This window comes from Canis lupus, chromosome 27 (assembly GCF_003254725.2).
Source record: "Canis lupus dingo isolate Sandy chromosome 27, ASM325472v2, whole genome shotgun sequence".
Lineage (NCBI taxonomy): Eukaryota > Metazoa > Chordata > Mammalia > Carnivora > Canidae > Canis > Canis lupus.
This window is the reverse complement of record NC_064269.1, coordinates 8,178,529-8,199,681: the sequence shown is the minus strand read 5'-3', so window position 1 is coordinate 8,199,681 and position 21,153 is coordinate 8,178,529. Positions and strand designations below refer to the sequence as shown.

The 21,153-nt window shown below is 40.3% G+C and overlaps 1 protein-coding gene across 8 annotated transcripts in view; it reads right to left on the bottom strand.

The window, feature by feature from the left end:
• SLC38A1 (solute carrier family 38 member 1) overlaps nucleotides 1–21,153 on the bottom strand; it is a 69,208-nt gene that overhangs the window by 8,470 nt on the left and 39,585 nt on the right. For all 8 annotated transcript variants that reach the window (XR_007406347.1, XR_007406348.1, XM_025477371.3 and 5 more), the window contains 9 exons: nucleotides 9,785–9,858; nucleotides 8,265–8,357; nucleotides 7,873–7,954; nucleotides 6,836–6,918; nucleotides 5,840–5,898; nucleotides 5,607–5,723; nucleotides 4,294–4,373; nucleotides 2,594–2,694; nucleotides 80–198 (listed from right to left, as the gene is read on the bottom strand). Coding sequence is in view for 6 of the 8 variants with exons in the window: in XM_025477371.3 (XP_025333156.1) it covers nucleotides 80–198; nucleotides 2,594–2,694; nucleotides 4,294–4,373; nucleotides 5,607–5,723; nucleotides 5,840–5,898; nucleotides 6,836–6,918; nucleotides 7,873–7,954; nucleotides 8,265–8,357; nucleotides 9,785–9,858 (808 nt within the window). In the remaining 2 variants the exon portion in view is untranslated. The remainder of the gene's footprint in view (nucleotides 1–79; nucleotides 199–2,593; nucleotides 2,695–4,293; nucleotides 4,374–5,606; nucleotides 5,724–5,839; nucleotides 5,899–6,835; nucleotides 6,919–7,872; nucleotides 7,955–8,264; nucleotides 8,358–9,784; nucleotides 9,859–21,153) is intronic.

The window sequence follows — 21,153 nt, the reverse complement described above, 5'->3', positions numbered from 1 at the left end:
GGAGCGGGCTCCTGAACACAGGAGAAAAGGGGAGGCCTTGGCTTTTTGTATGTCGACAGCTCGGAGGCCTCTTACTCACCGTGAAGAATAACACGGGCACTGTGAGGATGACAGCCACGATGACAGCCAGCCGCACTGTCAGGATGAGAATGTCATCTTTACTCTGGTACTTGTGGAGGAGGTCCGACTGTACGTTTTCTAAAGCGAGGGAGAGTATTAGAAAGAAACAAACACATTGCTGAATGACAGTTTTTCCTAACAACACAGAATCTGGAAACAAAAGGGCAAGGAAAGCAACGTTCTAGGTGTTGAGGTAACTATTACAACAATTTATGAAGTTGAAAAGAAAAAAATGCCCTGTGTGAGACAGGCTCCACTTGTCCGTATGTAACTTTAAAAGGAATTTACAGTAATTTCTAGAAGCAGTTACACAGACAGTGTGGGGATGCTCAGCTTATACTAAATTCAACCTGGGAGTAAATCAGAATTAAAAATAACAGAGTTGAAGCACAAAAACCCCTTCCTCATCTAGACTTTTCCCCACTTGGTGCCACTCATCAAACGACGCTACACCTCTGCAGTCTTGCCAGGTGGACTGCACGCCACGCAGAGCCTCATTCAGACCCTCCTCTTATCATTCCACTTCCAGGGGCCAAGAGAAGGTGGTGCTAACTTCACCACCAGCAGGAAAGAATTCTCTTCCATACATGTTTTTCTTATTAAAAAAGAAAAAGTATTTAGCTTATGTAGCATTTTGAACTTTTCTTAACTCTGAACTTCAGGACGTGATTTCAAAGACAACCAAAGCTAGAATGGCAGTCCCTGCAAATGCTCACTCCTTTGACCAGAGCACCTTCCCCTCCTGCATGTCTCCTGTAAGGTCTAGCACCTTCCCTTCCTGCATGTCTCCCCTAAGGTCTAGCACCTTCCCTTCCTGCATGTCTCCCATAAGGTCTAGCACCTTCCCCTCCTGCATGTCTCCCCTAAGGTCTAGCACCTTCCCTTCCTGCATGTCTCCCATAAGGTCTAGCACCTTCCCTTCCTGCATGTCTCCCGTAAGGTCTAGCACCTTCCCCTCCTGCATGTCTCCCGTAAGGTCTTCTCACTATACCGGTCTCAAGGTTCTGGGGGTGGAATTCCAATTCGATTCTGTGCCATAGATTGGTCTCAGTTTTGGAAAAGGGACCCTAGGTTATAATGAGAGTCTTATTAGTTCTAATTTTCTTGATTCAGAATTTATAACCATCTAAAAATAGCTGAGCCTCTTTCTTTAACCAAAGAGTATAAAAGGGTTTGATATTCTATTTTTTGTGGGGGAAAAATGGATTTGCAAAGAAAATTCATGCATGAAGGGGTAACAGTGACACTGTTCAATTAACAGGGAGGCTCTCCCTCCCTCCCTCCCTTTACCTACCCCCAGCCCTGCAACTCTGCAGGAAAGCTAGAAACACTATTTTTATGCAGAAATTCAACATGGTATTTATGGATTTATCAGACAGTGCTGTTTGCCATTGCTTACAAAAACAGTAACAATACAACTGTATATTCAGGGTAGCCAATCTTCTCCAGGCTGAATTAATTGTCTCCAAACCTATTTAAGTTTGGAGACATTAGGGTTTATGGAAAAAAATGCCCCAAAGAAATATGATTTAATAAAGAACAATGTGAAATATATGTATTTAAATTTAAATCAAGTCCCAAATCATAATGGTAATGAAAGATGTTAAATACAGCTTGAGGATAATCTGAATAGGAGAGGATGAAGACCTAGTAAAAGAAGGAAAACTATTCCCACAGGGCCAATAAATTACAAATGAAACCTAGTTGTTCTCTTTTTCAGATTTCATGCCTTTGAACCTTCTCTGCCATTCCTTCACATCTTTGTAGGGCTCCAACTTCCAGTGAACAATCAGGCGTTTTATTTTTAATTAACACAAGTGTCATGAGTGTAGCACTCTGCTCTTTCTCACTTTCAACATCTGTCTCTGTCTCTCTATTAATGGAATCTGACCCAATTCGCAACAGCAATTAGGAGAGCCTTCTCCGGTATAGTTCTAAACTTTCCTCAGTAAAGGCGGCATGCTTATAAAATGCAGTTTCTTTTAAGGACAGTATTAGGAGAGAAAAAAATTACAGTATCTTGTTTCAGTAATTATTCTATTGCGCAATCTGCACAAAATATACAAAGGAATCATCACCACTTGCTTTATGCAGAAGAAAAGACCTGCACAATCAATGGGTAGATTTTTTTTTGCTTTTTTGGGCTATCATGTTAAAAAGTTATTTAGATATTGGGGTGCCTGGGTGGCTCAGTTGATTAAGCGGCTGACTCTTGATTTCAGCTCAGGTCGTGATCTCAGGGTCCTGGGACTGAGCTGTGCTTTGGACTCTGGGCTGAGCAAGGAGTCTAATTCAGGATTCTTTTCAGGATTCTTTCCCCTACCTTTCCCCTCCCCCTGCACTCAGACTTTTTTTCTCTCTCTCTCAAATAAATAAATAAATCTTTTTAAAAATGTTAAAAGTTATTTGGATATTGCTTTTCACTAATTTACTTACAAATACCTATATTTACGCGCTAACAGAAGTCACTTACCATAGAATGTCAAGTAGCCAAAAATGGCAGTCAGGAAGTACATAACAAACATGGCGAAGAAGGAGATATTGGAAACCATCTGCATCTTTTTCTGTGATCGACTAAGAACAAAGATAAGGGGATTGTAAAACTTACAAACCATGTTACTGAGCTTCACTAGCAGTGCTAACACAGAAGAATACTAATGACGTTCTATCAGGCTAGGGAAGATCTGACCAGCTGAGATCACCCCTCTTCTACACTCACTGCCCCCAGCAATTACTCCAGTTTAAAATAACTTCTTTTATACCAAACGGATATTGTGAGAGAGATCCATGGAACTACCGATCCCTTGAATGTCCTTCCCCATTCTTTCAAAAGAATATCAGGTTCTCATCAAAAGGCGGAGAATATTTTTTAATATTTGTTTTTGATATTATCTCCACACTCAGCATGTAAGGGGAAAAAAGCAGAATAAATTCAAATGGGCGGCCCCAGAGATGAACAGCAAAGCTAGAACTTGACCTCAGGTATTCTGCTGCTACAGCTGCTACTTAGGTTCCTTTTTCCCCTCACTGTGTGGCCCCAGGATACACCTGCCATTCCTTGGTCTGTGTTTCCAGACCAATAAGTACCCAAGTGATCACAGCTGTGATGGTGAAGGGCTCTTTCTCTCTCAGGTCAGGTTTACTCTGGGAGTTTTGGGTGAACTTTAAGTTTCTTTAATGGCCCAAACAATTAAGCTATCAGGCCTGTAGTCAATAACAGATCATGACTGTCATAACATTTGTTTGCGTCATAATAGGAAAAATTGAGAGAAGTATACACATCAGAAAAAATACAAACTAAAAGCTGGACTATTAGGTTTAAAAGAGGTCAAAGACATATTTAAATATTTATGATCCTGAGTATAGGATCATAAAGTAGGACTGATGTACATATAGGTAGATGTAGGTATTTCCAAATATATCCACATATCAATTACATATGAAAGAGGAAGAGTCATAAGTGAATCAATGCTAACAGACATCTATTTCATTTTTCAAAATGGAAATAGATAGCTACATGGTATATCTTTTCTGAGCTTAAGACTACGCCATGATGACTATTTTAATCTATAAAGTCTGCTAAGAGTCGGCTAAAAAGAGAATCCAGGAGGAAATTTATAAGCAGGATTTTTAGTTTTCTCTAAAACAGCAATCAAAAAACAAATCCACAGAATCATCTTCATGGTTTAAAATGAACAATAATATTCTTTTATCCAGTTTGTGGCCTTAACATTGATTTCTTTCTCCCTGATTTCGCAGCCTTTTCCATCTAAACCAGTAAGAGGCAAATCAGACATGAAGCATTTTGCAGTTTATAGATGCTGATTATTATTATACACTTGTAAAATAAGCATAAGTAACATAAAGTAACACGAATACTTGAACTCTCCTAAGAAACACAGTATGTGAAAAACTAACAAAAAAGTCCACATAGTTGGCCACTTTATATGTTTATGGCCAAAATATACTACAGTTTTCTGATTTTTTTTTTTTGTTCTTTTTTTTTTTCTCCTTTATTATAGTACTTGCTCAAGAATGGCAGAAAGTAAATGTTGAAGCTGGGTGATGAGTCCTTGGAGGTTTATTATATAAGTCTATTTATTTTAATACAATACCTGGCTATTAATGAGGGGATGTAAAAAATGATTAAGATAAAAAAAACAAATCTCTTACTCTTTAAGCTCACTGTAAATTGGCAGGACTGACGGGTGGCAGACAAAAGCAAATGCGATGGTTGGTAAAGCGTACACGGTCTAGTTGAAAGAGAAAAATAAACATTAAGAAGAAACATTTTTACTCGAAAAATTATTCTGCTCCAATATCTCTGAGCTGATTTTTGTCTGACAGCTCTTCAGAATCCCAGGATTATTTGGTTATTAGGAGGGCTTTGATATCTAAAATAGAAGCAGCTTTTCTAAGAGAGCTTATCTAGCATGAGACGTGAGGCACTTGGCACAGAGGGGTTTTAGGTTCACCTCACCTACAGTGTATTGCACCTACTTCAGGCATAGCATCATCCCATATTTACATGGTGCTGGGCGGTCACACAGCGCTTTCCCTACGTCATTTCACTGAGTCTCTACAACAACCCTGAGCAGTAGACAGACCACCGATACTCTTCTGACTCCCTCCAAAAATTCAGGTGACACACTCAGGACTTCCACCTCTATTCCATGGCTCTTTGCTCCATAGGGTACATCAAATCAGACTTAAAAGATGACATCTAAAAAGACAACTACTTCCACGTTTGTTACTTTGGCTGTGTCCTTAGAGTTGCCGGAGAGAGAGAGAGATCTCTCTGTATAGAAATAGATCTGTATCTATTTCGTTTTCTCAGATAAGGCTTTTTAAAGCTCTCAATCTCAATATAACTTCTGATACAAAAAGAAGGAAGAAAAACTGACATTCCTCATGCTCTAATTCTGCAAAAGCTCTATACCAGGCCCATTCTATAAAACCCTATAAGATACAGAATTCTAGTTTTTTACATGGAATTTGGTAACTTGCCAAAGGATTTGAATCCAAGCCTGACTGGTTCTGTAGTCTACTGTTCCCCATACTACTAACAACACCCCAACTGTACGAAAGTTTTCTAAGTGCCAATGTGTGGCGGTATCCGTACTTGACAACTGTGCGAGCTAGTGTGCTTTACAGTCACTACGAGAGAAGAGCAGTGGGCTAAGGATGTTATTAATCTGTTTTTTCAAAATCTACAAGGAAAAGAGGAGCTGAGCTAATGATCCAGAAAGAGATTTTCACAGAGAATGCTTAAGATTGTCCCATACATAAACTGGATAAAAGGAGGCATGAAATACAATCTTTGTCTATTTCTCAAAGGTCTCTAAATTTATGGAATTTGGGAAGCAGTGGTATGGTGTCCTATCGAGAATGAATACTTTCAAAGCAGTTTAATTACAACAAATATGACAACTACAATGCCCTTAATAAAATGCTCTTTTTTATATTTAAAAGATAAGGAAACTTACCTTTGAATTGAAGGTAACATATTTTGGTGTACACATGTCAGGATTTGTTAAATTAGCACTTATTGTTGAATTTAGCTCTGCAACATCGCAGCGAATTTGAAATTTCTTGTAGATAACCTGGTATTAAGAAATATAGGAGAAACAAAATGGACTTGATCAAATTAAAGCCAAACAATGAATAACTGGCATTGTACTATGGCAAAACTAAACCAACCCTTTTCATCAGCACTTACCACTATAAGGAAAAATACCATACAGCTCAAAGAAAATCCACTAGTATAGCCAAGATACCCTAAAAGAAAAGGTGAAAAAAATTGTTATTATTTCACGTATCATCTTGTTTTTTCAATGCATTATTTCAAGCATAGTTCCAATAATATGCAAATATGCCTGTGTGAACATAAGATTTATTATTTGAGAGTGCTACTTTATTTGTTAAAAAAAAAATGGTGACTTTAAATAAAAACATTATATTACTGTTTTGATTCCAGTTTTCCCTGATACACTAGACAATGAAGATTCCCAGATCCAGGGAAAAAATTGGCCCCAAATTTGGCCATAGCTCTTGGTTGCTATACTCTCTGATGGAGACCTATGGCTTGATGCATTTGCTCCTTGATCTACTCCATAGTTCTTTATTATGTACCTATTGTGTACATAGTGAATATCAGCTACAACACTTCTCTTCCCACATGAGGGGCACACACAGGGGAGATGAAGTGATTTCTAGGAATAAATTGAGCATCTGGGGCTCTTCACCTTGCTACCCTTGGAATCCCCCAACCACCATAATTTCCACAAAAGCAGGGTTAACTTGTATGTGGGAGGCTGCACAGAAGCAACTTTCTGTCTTGATACTAGATTTGAAAATCTACTTATCTAAATAATCTGGATATTTAAGATGTTGTATAAAGAGAATTCCATTTTCTGTACTTTTCTCAGAGGAGACTGTAAGTTGTGCTATTGGATATATCACCGTGTCTGCCGCTGGCCCCAGAACTTCACTTCTCCGCTCCATATCTCAGTAGGATTGCTTAGGAGGGTCACATACTGACCAGCGTTTTCATCCCATATTAAAGTTAAGCCTGATTAATACTTGTAAATTTATCATTCACTTAAATCTTTACCCCACGAGTGAAAGTAGAGTTGGCAAAGTTGTTCATTTTTATCCGGTTTCTGATTCATCTGGGCACTGTAGAGACTATGATAAAAGCAAGCTCTTTCCTTACCTAAGTTCTTCAAGAGACACAGAGGAAGGATTATGCCAAAGGTAACCACCACCACCAGAACACGGCCATCCACATACCAGGCTCTGAAAGAGGCATTTAAATGGTTGGGTCACATTTTTGTAGAAAGTTGTATTTTTTTTTCCTCAAATGTAAAATTTCACGATGTATTTTAAGGAATTTTTACTATTATTAATTTTTACCATTAATTTCTATCATTATTCAGGTTTATCCAAACACTTGAACCCAGCCACTCCTCATTTACTATCGTCTAGCTCCCAAGTGGTAGAAGGGATTTTTCCCCTCCCCCATCAGCTAAATGTGGCGTTCCTTTGAATTATTTACATGGTTTCAAAGCTGAATGCACACACTGCATTCTGTTAGATTACAACATGTCTTATCAATTATTTAAAGATAAGTTCCTTTTTGTTTTGCTTGGCTAATACCATTGAAAAACAAGTCAGCACAGGTAGGCATTGCTTTCTCCCTAACCTCTTGTATTTGACCTTGAGTCCTGATGATAGAACACAAGGAACTCTGGCTTCTATGATTCTCCCTTGAAAGAAAACAGAAAAACTAGACTGACAAGAACTGTTAAACAAGAGGGAGTCAAAACAACCGATGTGCCAGGTGTACCTCCAACATTTTCCAAGCTTAGCTGTATCTTTAATAAAGTTGGCTCATGTAAATTTTGCTCCCTTCTTTAAGAAAGAGACAACGGTCTTAATGCGTGTTCCACTTCTGTGTTAAATATACGTCTGTGTTAAAAGTACTCCGTATCTGTTCTATTTTGTAGAAACTAGATATAGATCTCAGGCTCTCTGGGAGGTGCAGCATCTACCGTTTGCAGCCTGACAGATAAATCTACCTTTTAAATGTTCATATTCAAATGGCTTTCATTTATATAGCCCTAGAGAAATTTGTTAGAGCAACAAAGAAAGAAAAAAAAAAACCTAGGGAAAACTCAAAAACTTTGGTTAGCCCACACTTAAATTAAAAACATTTTAGTTATTTCACAAAAAACATGGTCGATAACTTACGAAAATGCCTCTTCCTTTCCCATGAGAAACTTTATGGCAGAGGGTAGTTCATTTTTTACTATGAAGAGGTAGCTCAGCATTGCTAGAGGAAAATGAGAACATTTTTAGAAAGAAGATACTAAGGCTCACGTTGCAAGCTATATAAAAGGCTAGCAGCCTGTTCTTAGACTGACCTTCAGTAAGACACAAAGACAGTTTTAGCTACTCCGTATACTTGGTTTTAAATAAGTGACTGCTCTCTCCGCTTTGCTTTCCATGTGCCATTTTAGCAATGAGAACGATCCTGCTTCCATTTTGTTAAAATTCATCCGGCCACCCAACCACCAGAATTAGAAAAGATAATAATATTCACATACTTTTAAAGTTATGTATAGAAAGCGTGTTCTTTTTACCTCCAGTGTTCTGTAGAGAGGTGGCTCCAAAGATTACGAGCTTCCCTGTGGTGCCAAAGACCTGTTCTCCCAGCTTTTCATAAACCATGCAGCCTATTTAAAAACCATAGTTGAGAACACAAGAAATGACAGGGTTCTAAAAGTTAAAGAAAGCCAAGATTTCCTCATTCCATGGACTATTCCCCAAGTTATTCTGTCTTTCTCAAAATCACACAAATAGCCTTTTGGGCTTTGCAAGGGGTAAGGCGTTGCAACCTCGTGACATTTTAAAATGTCAGACATGACCACCATTTCTCCTTTTTCAGGTTGGCTACAAAAGCATTACAATTAAATTATTAGGTCATAAGGCTTATTTTAAACTATCTCGAAAAGTCTTTGTCTTCTTACTTTACTGGGGGGAAATTCCTATTCTGGTCTCCCTCTCAGGTCTGATGATATCATTAAAATAAAGATTTGATTTAAAAATACAAATCCTATGGCTGGGATGAAAGTTCCCTTCTGAATTAATTACGTGAACCGATGAGGTTAACAAGGAATTATCTTAATCACATTCCACAAATGCCTCATGTGTCCTAAACACAGTAAGAAACATGTAAGAGTGAACACCAGAACTTTGATCATTTGTAAAATTTAGTTCAAAGATACGCAACTCAGAAAAGAGACCAATAGGTAAATCTGTCAAAAGAATAATTTGGCTACAGCAAAATCCTAACATGTTCAATGGTCTCATCTCAATAAATACTAAGCTGCTAAGCCATTCATTTAAAAAAAAAGTGTTTATATTTCTTTATGACAGTTTGGCTCACATTTTTAAAACGTTCACAGAAAGCAATATAGGTCAGACTATAATTAAAGCTTTGTTTAATCTCTCATAAGACTGGTGTTTACACAAGACAATGGTAGATCCTCAATTTATTACAAAATGTCCCAGCTAAATGGAGTCATCTATGTACAGTAATAGTTGGTCAATGTGGTTTTAGCTAAAGTCAAAGTCAAAGTATTACAAACAGAATCCATTTGTCCCAGGAATAGAAAATAAACACTTCAGGTATTACACTGCCCAGAACCTGGAGCCTTTCCACAGCACCCTCACTCCCACGTTGCCTCAGGCGTAACATTTTCTCCTCGGAATATACACAAAAAAGAATGAGAGCTCTGTTTACTTTTAAAATCTTGAAGGCTATAATATCAAAACATGGAATCCTTGTTCTGAATTTATTAAGACCTAAGGAAAAACTGAAGCCTTTCAAACAGAGGCATCTCAAACTAGAAAAACAGGTATAATTGGGGGTTTGCTTTACATGACAACGCTACCCTCTCAATGTCCAAGACAATGCAATTTCCATGGTGCTGTGTTTATTTCTCTGGGTCAATACCACTGTAGGTTTTTGAGGGACTGTAGGTCAAAGTACTCTTCAATAATCAGTTGCTGAATCGGGACAGTATCACTTGTTTATAGTATCACCATGCAAATCAGTCACCCTGGCTTTAACAAAACTAGACATTTATTATCAGCTTACCTGTTTCCTTGGAACAGATCAAAAGAAGGTTTATTGAATATATAGATAGCAGTGTCACAGAAGTCAAAAGTATCCTAAAGCAAAGAAAAGAAGTCTTGTAATAACAATAAAAGAACATAACTCGGACCTTACATTTTCGAAGGGCAAAGGCTTATTTATATGGTTAACCCTATATGGTAACATCCAAATTTTGGAAACTATTAGTCACACCCTCTTTAAAATCCTCCATAAAAATGCTCTACCAAATAAAGAACTGTTCATTAGAATCTGAGTAACCCTAACAGTGCAAATCCTCTACATAATTCAGAGCCTAAATAGCTCTCTGAGGTCATTTCAGTTGAGATGACTTTCAGACAGTATTATGAAAGAAAGCTTTTATTGTCTATGATGCACTTTCTGTTACATCTGAGTGAGAAAGTGTGAAAAGGGTGTGGGGACTGGGGGTGGTGGCGGGGGTAGAGGGAAAAGCTTGCGGTGACTCTTAGGTCAACGACCACGTGCCTTTAGGCAACCTGCTCAGTTCTCTCATCCCTTAGAGGCCTCACCTATAGCACAGACGCAAGCTAAATGATGTCTGAGGTTCTTTTCATCTAATTACTCGGTGGCTATTTTTGAATCGATACACTGGACCACTGAGATAATTCATTTTTTTTTGCACCTGGTTCCTCTTAAAGACTAAGCACTTCTTTTAACGGATGGGAAAATCTTGACAAGCAAAGTGAAAAGACTTTTTTGACAAACTCATGTTTTTGTTTTAGTACATATGGCTCATTATCAAACCCTCCTCGAGAAAAAACACAGCTAAAATGGTGTGGGAGATTGCATAGATTATTTCTGAATCATTTGGTTAAGACACACTTAGTAATTGAAAATAAAGCCTATTTACTAAAAAGAAAAAAAATTCCAGTCCCCCAAATGAAACCACTTACTCCCTGATGTAGGGAAATATAGTCCTAGAACAATATATTACGGCAGTTGATTCCACATTTGAATAATTAAAGCTATGATTTTTCTAGCAAGTGCAGTTGGGAGGCACTTGGCACATCACGCAATTCTCTCTGTGTGAGCTCTCTCTTCCCAACCCCTTCCTCCACCCCACACACCTGCTGAACCACTGTCCTCGGGCCCAGCTCAGATGTCACCTTCTTAGGTGCCTTCCCTTGCCCCAGGCAGAAAGAAAGACAGCTCCACGGCTCTCTCATGTCTTATGGCGTTTTGCTGCTCCTGTGTGCAGTGCAGCCACAAGGAGATAAGGGAGGGACTACAGAATGGTCAACTGCAGAGAAGATGGAATGCCATAGATTGGTCACAAAACGTAAAAGGGGGACAGAGCTCAGCAGAGGTAAAAACAAACACTGGGGGAAGGAACAGAAAACCTAACACTCTGGGTGAAGACCAAACTGACCAGCTAATAAGAAGGGGAATTTGGGTTAAGGTATGATTGTAAGGAAGAACATTCAGACATATATGGACTTATCTAAGGTCCTTGAGTAGGAGGGTGAATAAGGGGTAAGTCCCTTATTATCTATTCTGGCTTAGGGAAAGGAGAAACTGAGAGCAGGCATTTATGAACCATCCCAGTAGTGTTGATATACGTAATGGACCACAACTGGATATGCTCTGCCAGAGAGGAAGATACAGGACAAAAGTGTGGTATGATTTTTCTTTCATCTCATAAGAGATAAGCCATATTTATTTTGAAGTTCACTCATGTTTTTTAGGGACACTGAACACTAGCTGGCAACTCCTACATGTGACAAGCCATAGAGGACTTCTCTGACCAGCATGGGCATCCAGCTTGGGATAGGATAGATGGAATTTTCGGATTAGCCATGGGCTGTTCTAGAGTGATCACATGTCCTGTTGAGTCTATTCTCCCGGGACTGACCTAGTGGGGAGAGGGGATCTTGCCACTGGGCCCCAGGCTAATGAGTAAAGAGTATGACCTTGGAGGAGCTATGTGCCTAGTGGGAGGGATAATTACTAACGTCTACATAATAATTAACCAAAGGCCCTAAGCTGAGGAGAACTGGGTCTTTATTAGCAAAAGAAACATAAGGAAACATCTGTTCACTCAGCTAGTAGCCCCTGGGATCACATGGTTCTTGCACATGGTTGCCTCTTAACACATTCTACTGGGTTGAATCTCTTTGTAGGTGATGCTCAGCTGGCCTGTGGCCGTTGACAAGAAGTAAAGGATTTCTTCACTCCTAACACGTCTTTTTCTCTTTCTGGGAGAAAAGTGTTGGTCAGGGAGGACATTAGCAGGGAGTTCCACCTATCTTCTCCCCTACACTTAACAGCACAGTGAGGTTCTCCCACAGTCATGAAAATGACCCTTGTGCTCCCCTGTTTAAGGACATAAACATTGTACCCTAGACGTAAAGACCTGTAGCAAGAAGTCTGACAGCCTCTGCCTTTAATCATCCCATCGCTGAAGATGGTCTTTCCATCCCTCCCAAAATATAGAGCTTCCCTCCACAAACTGAAAACTCATATGCAGCAAACCCTTTTTCTAGCAGGTCATAAGAGGTAAAATCAGGATGTAAAATTTTAAGACGGCTTTAGGCTATAAAAAAGATCTAGTAATATCAATGGAATTAAAATTTAGGGAAGTACATCTCCTTGTTTAGATTCTTAGAAAGAAGCGCTAAGTTGTCTAACTGGCTACAATGACCCTAGAGTAGTTTAAGGGGATCCAGGGATGTCAAAGACACAAAACATAACATCAAAGAGAAGGAGCAGGAGGGATGATTTGCCAGAATGTGATGACTTATTTGAACATTTCTCCTGTCTTGAGCATGATTGTACCTCTCTTTGTCCAGTTAGATATTTGTACATATTATTGTGGTTTGCTGGAAGAGAAATATACGCAGGTATTCCTGTGCTAAGAGGAAGATGAGTGATTCAGGTTTTCATCTCATCCAGACATCATGATTGCTTGCACACCTCTAATCACTGACTACAAGTTCTAACGAGGTTAGAGCAAAAGCCGCCTGCTGAAAAAGGTGTTGTGGTGGCAACTGAACCTCTGCAATAGAATCTGAGCTCTCAAAGTGTTGCTATTTCAGACTTAGGTTTTGCCTGGAAGAGAAGGGGATCCAGAACATGTATCTGGACATGGGCACTGGGGAAGCAGCAGCGGGAGAGTTCTCTAGTGAAGAACGTGGTCAGGAACTTCTGAGAACCCTCGCATGTCAGCAACATCTTGAAAGAGGTGGTGCGGGGACAATCCTTGGAGAGTCTGTGTCCCCTGAGGAGAAAGAGTCCTCAATTCTAGACTCTAGGATCAGAGGGGGGCCTTTAAACATTGCCCTGCCCAGTTTTCCACCCAGCACAGGAATGCTCCATGCTCCATCCAACACACAGGCATCCATCCAGGTCTGTGAAGTGTGTCACAGGGGACACATGTGGCACTCACCCCATCCTGTTTCTGGAAAGAGCCACACATAGGGAACAGAGGCTGAGCTGAAACTACTGCTGCTCTTCTATCCTCGGGGTCCTCATTTCACCCTTTGGACCTACTTGCATCTACTTGTAATGGAAACCGTCTTCCACCAAATAGTCCATCTGATGGTGCTCATTTTAACATTGTGCCCTTTGACCTAAATCTCTCCAAATCTCCCAGCTATCATCCTGTGATGGAGGTTTCAGGCTCTTTACATCTTAGTCATGGTCCAGTTCCTCAACCATCCTTCTTCATGGCTGTGTGCCCCCAAACGCAAATGCCATCACATTGGTTTTGGTCCAAATAGTGCAAAGCGTGTTAAGATTATTAACTTGAGCTGGACATCATGCTTCCTTGAAGGCAACCTATTTTGGCGTTCATTTTTACAGCAGCCAAGCCACACCTGATTCTTACTGAGCTTCTGTTGGAAACGGCTATTAGGCTACTCTTCCTGGCTCTGTCTCATGTACTTTTTTTGAAAAGATTCTGCACTTTTCCATTACATCTTATCTTTCCAGTCTCATGATATCTTTTTAAATTGTTGATCTTTTTACTTATGTATCAACTGTCTCATCAAGCTTTGTATCTTGAATTTGCCTTCATCCAAGTCACTGGTACAAACTTTGAATACAACAAGACCCCCATCTAAAAAAAGCCCCCAGTCCAGTCAACTGCTCCAGCCAGAAACCTGGAAGTCACCCTTGATCTTTTGTCCACTCTCTCATCCCTCATATCTAATCACTGACAAGTGTCCTATTACTTCTCCCTCCAAAATAGATCCTAAATCCATATCCATTTTTTTTCCATCTCCACTGCCACTACTCTAATCCATCACTTCTAATTTCTGGGCAACTGTAGTAATCTCTATCTATTTCTTGTTTCCTACCCACCCCCCCCCCCCCAGTCCTTCCTCCACTTGACAGCCAAAGGAATCTTTTTATTTCATTGCTTTATTATGTTCCTCTGTTACTAGACATGACAGTTTAATTCAGAGTCACGGCCCATCCTATTTGCCTATTTACATACAATACCAAGCAAAGCACATAGCAGACTCTTGGCTAAAAATAAGTGAATTTACAGAATATTAGCATCTCATTTGTAAATCATATAAGATTATGCCAAATGTCTTGCTAAAATCAAAATACATTCTGCCTAAGACAGTTCTGTGACCTACTAGATCACTATTATCTCAAAAAATGAAGTTAGTTTAGCAAAACCATTTAGGAAAACCCTATTGACCACTATGAAGCAATATTTTCTACAGTATTTGCATATAAACAAGCTATTTAAGAATTTGCCCTTGAATATTGCTTGGGATCTATGTTTTACCACTTCTGAAAGCTGGGATGAAATCTGCCCATTTCTAGTCCGCTGGTGATACTCCTGCTCTTCATGATTTCTTAAATATTTCTGACAGTGGTCTCAGATATATTTACTGTATTTGGTGCAAGAAAATTTTGGTTCCTACCTTAAAGCAATAACATGTAAACATCTGTTTTAAAAACATTTATTTGCTATTATTTTGAATCACATCAGTAAGACTGTAATTCTTTGTTCTCCCATAACTTACCCAAAGACTACATGGATAACATTATAATAAATTTCATTTCTTAAAGTACTATATGCTAATCAAATGGAAAACTGTGACAATAAATGGAACCAAACATTTAAGACAACTGAAATGTTTTGTTTTTTAAGTAGGCTCCACACTGGGCTACAGGGGCTTAAACTCACGACCCTGAGATCAAGAGTCAGACACTTCATGGACCAAGTGAGTCACCCAACACCCCAGTAATTGAAATGTTCTATGCCATGATTGTGGTGGTGATTTCACAACTGTATCTGGGCAAACTTATCAAATCCTATCCTTTAAACTGGAGAATTTTATTGTATATAAATTATGCCTCAAAAAAAAAATTAAAAAAAGACCAACTCCACATTGCTTCAAGGATGATGAGACTATCTTTTAAGTCTCGCTAAATAACAAGCAATCATATGACATACTCCCCACCCAGCATCCATCGGAGCCCTTGAAAGAGGTGGAGATGAAGCAGCAGTCATTGCTGTGGATCCAGAAATAGATTCCATGGGGGTGTTCGGGGCTGCCATGCAGGTGAGTGCTTTCAACTCCTCCTGGACCCATTCCTCTTAAAAAAAAATAAGAGAACCCTTCCCAACCTTCCCTGCATGACTCTCCCTGTGCTCTCCCTTGCCAAAGTTTAAAGCAGCTGTCCTCAAAGTTTAATGATATATCCGAATCTCCTTAGGATCTTGTTAAATTGGAGATTCTAATTCAGTAGATCTGGGGTGGGACCCGAGACGCCGCATTTCTCACAAGCCCCCAGGTATCGTGGATGCTGTTGCTCCACGGGCCACACCTGGAGCAGCAAGGATTTAAAGTCGCAGGCATGGGCTGCGACACATACGTCTCGGTGTTTCTGTTTCTCACGACTGCTGTGCCACATCGCCTGCCACACTGTGGGTGGGGTGCCATGCCAACGTCACAGTGTGACTACCTATGACATGCACCCCACGCTGTCCAGGTGGGACTGCAGTGAAGGGAAGCATTTACAGCTGGAGCATTATCACTCCTGTGGGATGCTGACCGGCTCTCAGTGTGAATGCGAGGTCCAGTCGACTTCCTTTGGTCAACTTCCCCAGGGTATTAGGGCATTATATACCTCACCAACATATATATTCTAAAATTAGGGGCGCCTTGGTGGGGGGGGGGGTCAGTTGGTGAAGCATTTGCCTTCAGCTCAGGTCATGGTCCTGAGGTCCTCTGATTCCCACACCCCGGCTTATGTGTGTGCTCTCTCTCCCTCTCTTGCTCTCTCTCTCTCCCTCTCTCTCAAATAAATAAAATTATTTCCAATGCTACATCCCTCCCCCACCCCAGCCACATCTCTTTCCTTCCAAAAGGGATCTGAGGCTCACCACACTATATACTTCTTCCTCTTTTAAATCCAGTTAAAAGTATAAAACTTTTAACACCCTCATGATTAGAATAGTCCATAGAAAAACTCCCTGCACTAGAGGAAAAGTAGTCTTTATTACTAGTCTTGCTTTTATCTACCATCATCTCCCACCAATCTACAGCCCCTCCCTCCACAACTCAGACACATACAAGCTGGTCAAGGCAAAATATGTATAAGAAATCTTAAAACTCCAGGACAAGGGAACTGGACAAACTGTAAGGAACATATTGTTTTCTGGCCAACCATCTTCCTCCAGTCCTTCTCTGTTACTGGCCTCTCTCTTACTCTCCTCTACCTCTTCCCTTTTTCCTACCTTTCCAAGCTGTGTCCACCTTCCTATTTTCCCCCTCCAGTTTTTTACACTAACTCTCTCCGCTGTTCCATCCCCTCCCCACCAACTCCTCCAAAGGGAAATATCTATGTGAAGTGAGTAAAGATTTAAAAACACTGCTGCAGAGAGCAGAGCGCTAGCTGGGGACGAAGGGAGGGCTGGGCAGGGTGGAGGACTTTGAAAGAGTTACCCAACTGTGTGGGTTAAAGAGCTCAGATTCGGGGGTGGTTTCCAGCCAGTGTGACAGAGGACCAGTGGAGAAGGGAATTTTAGGGTGTGGGAAAGAGAGGGGGTTTTCAAGTGAAGGGCAGTGACATCTAAGCTGGACAGGGAAGGAAGTGTGCTTCTCTGTGAGGTTCTCAGAGACAATGGTTCTCCATGACATTGGAGGAGAGACCCAGTGGGAGTACCTGAGGAAGGAGCCTGGAAGTGGAGGGCATTGTGGTCAGAAGTAGGATATCTGGAGGGTAACTGCAGAGGCAGGATGGTGCAGCATGGTTCCTGGCCCAGGGGAGCCATACCACTAGGAGGCTTAAGTGGAGAAGAACTGGCAACCAGAGAAAGAATCATCTATTTAATGAGAGCTCAAATGGAAGGAGATGTGCCTGAAAGTGAGGAGAGAGGGACCAGGTGTTCTGAATCCCTAACCCATACGAAAATTTTAAATATTTTGGAAAATGTAAAATTCTCTTTTACATACAAATCCACTTCCTAGAACTTTAATTGACTTTAATGAGAACTCAATATAATTCACAAAACACAAATTGATCATTACTACTAGTAAATTTAGGGCATTTTCACTATATCAGGCCCACACTAAGCACTTTTTAAAATATTTCACTTATAAGTAGTACTATTACTATTTTACAGATAAGGAAATTGAAGTTCAGAGAGGTTAAGTATTTTGTCTAAGGTCACACAGTTAGCATGAGAACCCTCAAACCCGGGATGCCTGGGCGGCTCAGTGGCTGAGTGTCTACCTTCGGCTCAGGGCGTGATCCCGGGGTCCTGGGATCGAGTCCCACATTGGGTTCCCTGCAGGAGACCTACTTCTCCCTCTGCCTATGTCTCTGCCTCTCTGTATATCTCTCATGAATAAATAAATCTTTTTTTTTAAGATTTTATTTATTTATTCATGAGACACAGAGAGAGAGAGAGAGGTAGAGACACAGGCAGAGGGAGAAGCAGGCTCCATGCAGGGAGCCCGATGTGGGACTCGATCCTGGGTCTCCAGAATCATGCCCTGGGCTGAAGGCGGCGCTAAACCGCTGAGCCACTTGGGCTGCCCTGAATAAATAAATCTTAAAAAAAAAGAAAGAGCCCTCAAACCCTCATAGTCTGACTCCAAAGACCTTACCCACCCATGCTCTATTGTCTGCCAAAGTCAAATGTCCACAGAGGAATGACAGTGTAAAAAGGAAAACCTTGCAGAAGACAAACAACTTAGAATGAAATACATCATAATGTTAACAGAGCCTGTTGTAACAGTGAGCTTTTGGGTGATTTCTTTATACTTCATTTATTTTTTGCATTTTCAAAATGGTCTTTAATGATTATCTTACTTTTACAATATTATTAAAATGAAAATGAAAAGAACCTTTCAAATGACGGTAGTATTGTTTCAAATCTTCCTTTCACGGGGGGGGGGGGGGGGGGGGGGCGGAGTGGTTAAGAGTTGCATCTGTTTAAACCTCAAAATCATTAATGTAGTCCCTATTTCCTTGAAGGATCTCACCAAATATTTAAAGAAAGGAGCAGAAACATATAATTATTCAGTTCCAAAGTGCACTTCCCAGTCACTAGATCATGATTGGATTTCAACATTCTGGGGGTCAGAAGACCAGCACACCAGGACCTAGTAGCATGCAGTTATTTGTAATATTTACACATTAAACTAGAGAGTGAAAGGGATGGTTTTAAAATGCTGAGCTGGGAAGAGGCAGGGATCAATTATTTGTACAATTCCTTCCATTTCTTTCCTTGCAGGTCAATCTAAGTTTTCTAGTATGAAGCTGCTCTTAAACCGCCCTCACTGCTGGTTACGTATGTCAATTTGTCTAATGAAAGAAATATGCCTCACTGATGACCAAGCCAAATAATATCTGGTATAATCTTAAAAAGAAAGAAGTACTTACAAGAGGTATGCAGACAGAACTAGAATTTATCAATTTAGTTGATACTTTGTGAGGTTAGGAGGGGACTTGACTATAAATGAGGAAGTTGTACTGGTAAGAAAGAAAGCCATGCGCCACCACCACTTCCTGTTTTTGCCTATAGTCGTTGGCAGAGGGCTGTGGGTTTTGCGGGCATTCCATTTATAACTCTTGACATGTCCTCCTTCCTCTTCTTCTACTCCACAAGAATAACTGGCTTCCTTTCCCCTCAAACCTAGATCCTTACCTTTGAAAATGATGCCCCCCTTTATCACGCTCTTAAGATGTTAACTCCAGAGTGACAGAAAAATTCCATGTAACCATTAAATAAGGAAGTATGCTGTTCTTGGTGGGTATTTTGGACTTTCACTCCAGCAGGAATGATGGAACTGGGGCTTCATTCATATTTTCCTACTCTGTTTCCATGGTAACAATGCACATTTAAAAAAGAAATGGAAGAGTTTAGGAGGCCTACACCATGGGCTTGTTGCCCTCCCTTCCCTCATCCTACCACCAATCACAGTGTCGTCCTCGCAAGTCCCTTAGCCCCTGTGAATCTTAGTTTCCTTACCTATAAATTAGGGATGTTACATAGGGTTGTTATAAAGATCCCATGAAACATGTACACTTTATAACATCTTTTTTTCTAACTCTTAAAAAAAAAAAAAAGCTTTTCCCAGCTAACAAACCATACCAAAAGAGGTTACAGGTGGTTTCGGTCGGTACGCTGTAGTTTGCGAACCCCTGATATAGATGTAGATCACTGATACCATGTACCCAAAGTGAAGTGAAGCCTGTGGCTATAGAACAAGGCATAACTAACTGGCCCACACGAGGGCAGTTTCCCACTCTACTAAACCAACTACCACTCTGAGCAATAAAAATTCAAGTCAACCCTGAAAATCCAAATTTCTGGACTATACTGACCTACTGTGCTGATATGCACCTGGCCTACTGCAACCCAGTAGAGTGGACGAAAAGGAGGCCTCCATGCGTCATCATGGAGGCTGAATGATGGCAAAACCTTAGACAGTATAGTTAAGTTGGTTCTTGCTGGCTAAGAAAGACACAATGCTCCAAAACGGAGGCGATGCTGTTGTCCTCGGGTAGCACGATGGCACCGGATGCAATTCGGTATAGAAAGGACTGAGCATATACTCCCTGCACATGCTCTTGCGCATGTACTCGGTGCACACACTCGCCCGCCTTTCTGGGGCCACGAGAACTGCCTTCTTGGAACCCCTTATCAGACACATCTTAGATGACTCACCCAACTAAGCATAACTGCTCAACTTTTAAAAACAATGGGTGGGACTCATCTCCTACGCTTGCCAACCCTCTTCGTTTACAAAATAGGCACTCATTTTTAGCACAACACAAACCATTTTCCTATTTCCCTATTTCTGAAAAGCTTCTTAATCCAGTGAATTTCAATAGAGTTCAATGGCACTGCCACTGTCCTTTTTACATGTATCTCAAATGTTGGCAAGCCTGAATGTGCCATTTCTCCCCTTCCTGTATTATTATTATTCCCAAACAAGAGACTCTGATGCCAATGATTTTTGCTGCCAGCTAAAGGACAACAATTTTCTCTTCAGATCATTTCTAAGGAACAGTGATGATGACTCAAAGAATTTTAAAAACAACTAACTGATTGACAAGAAAGAGAAGATGAATGTGTCTATACTCCTGGACCTCCTAGGATCACCGGAAGCGTCGGGTTTCCCTACTGACTTCCTCTTTAATCGCATGGTTTTTTAGATCACAAGATCCAGTTTGGTCTTTCCTCAGGAAGCAAAGAACTGCCTGCTTAGGAGCCCACAGAGAAAGACAACTTAACATTTATGAGGAATAACTTGATAAATATCACACAGACCATCTTTGTCACTGCTAAGAGCAAAATTATCATCTTGGTGGGCGTGATTCAAACTTTTCAGAATATATATGAAGTAATGAAGCAAGGAGAGTTCAAGAACATGCAGAGTACATACTGGCGAAGGTACACTGCAATCTCACTCCAATCTAGTAGAATTTGCTGAAAAAATATTAGACTTTAGAGCTATACTGAGGCGATTGTTTAAGAATACAAACCTCTTGATATCATAAGAAGCCCATTTTGGGGGACAGGATAATAATGATCAAATACCTACAAGATACGAACAGGACTTAGGGCAATGTGTTGATGCACCTGTGGTCCTAATTCCATTTCTATCTTCCCCTTATGTAGGCTCAACTGTAAAACACTGAATTTAAAGAGAGAAGGCCCCTGCTAGTCTCGTCTTGCTTTACAGAGATCTTTATATTCTAGGTTGACCCTCACTGACATGGCTATTTACTGGTTTGTTTGTAAACAGTGTCATTATAGGTAATACAGTGTTGCATCTTTTTGGTGGTAGGATAATGATAAATGGTCCACTGAGATAAATATTAAGAAAAAGGGAGACAGAATTCACCTACAA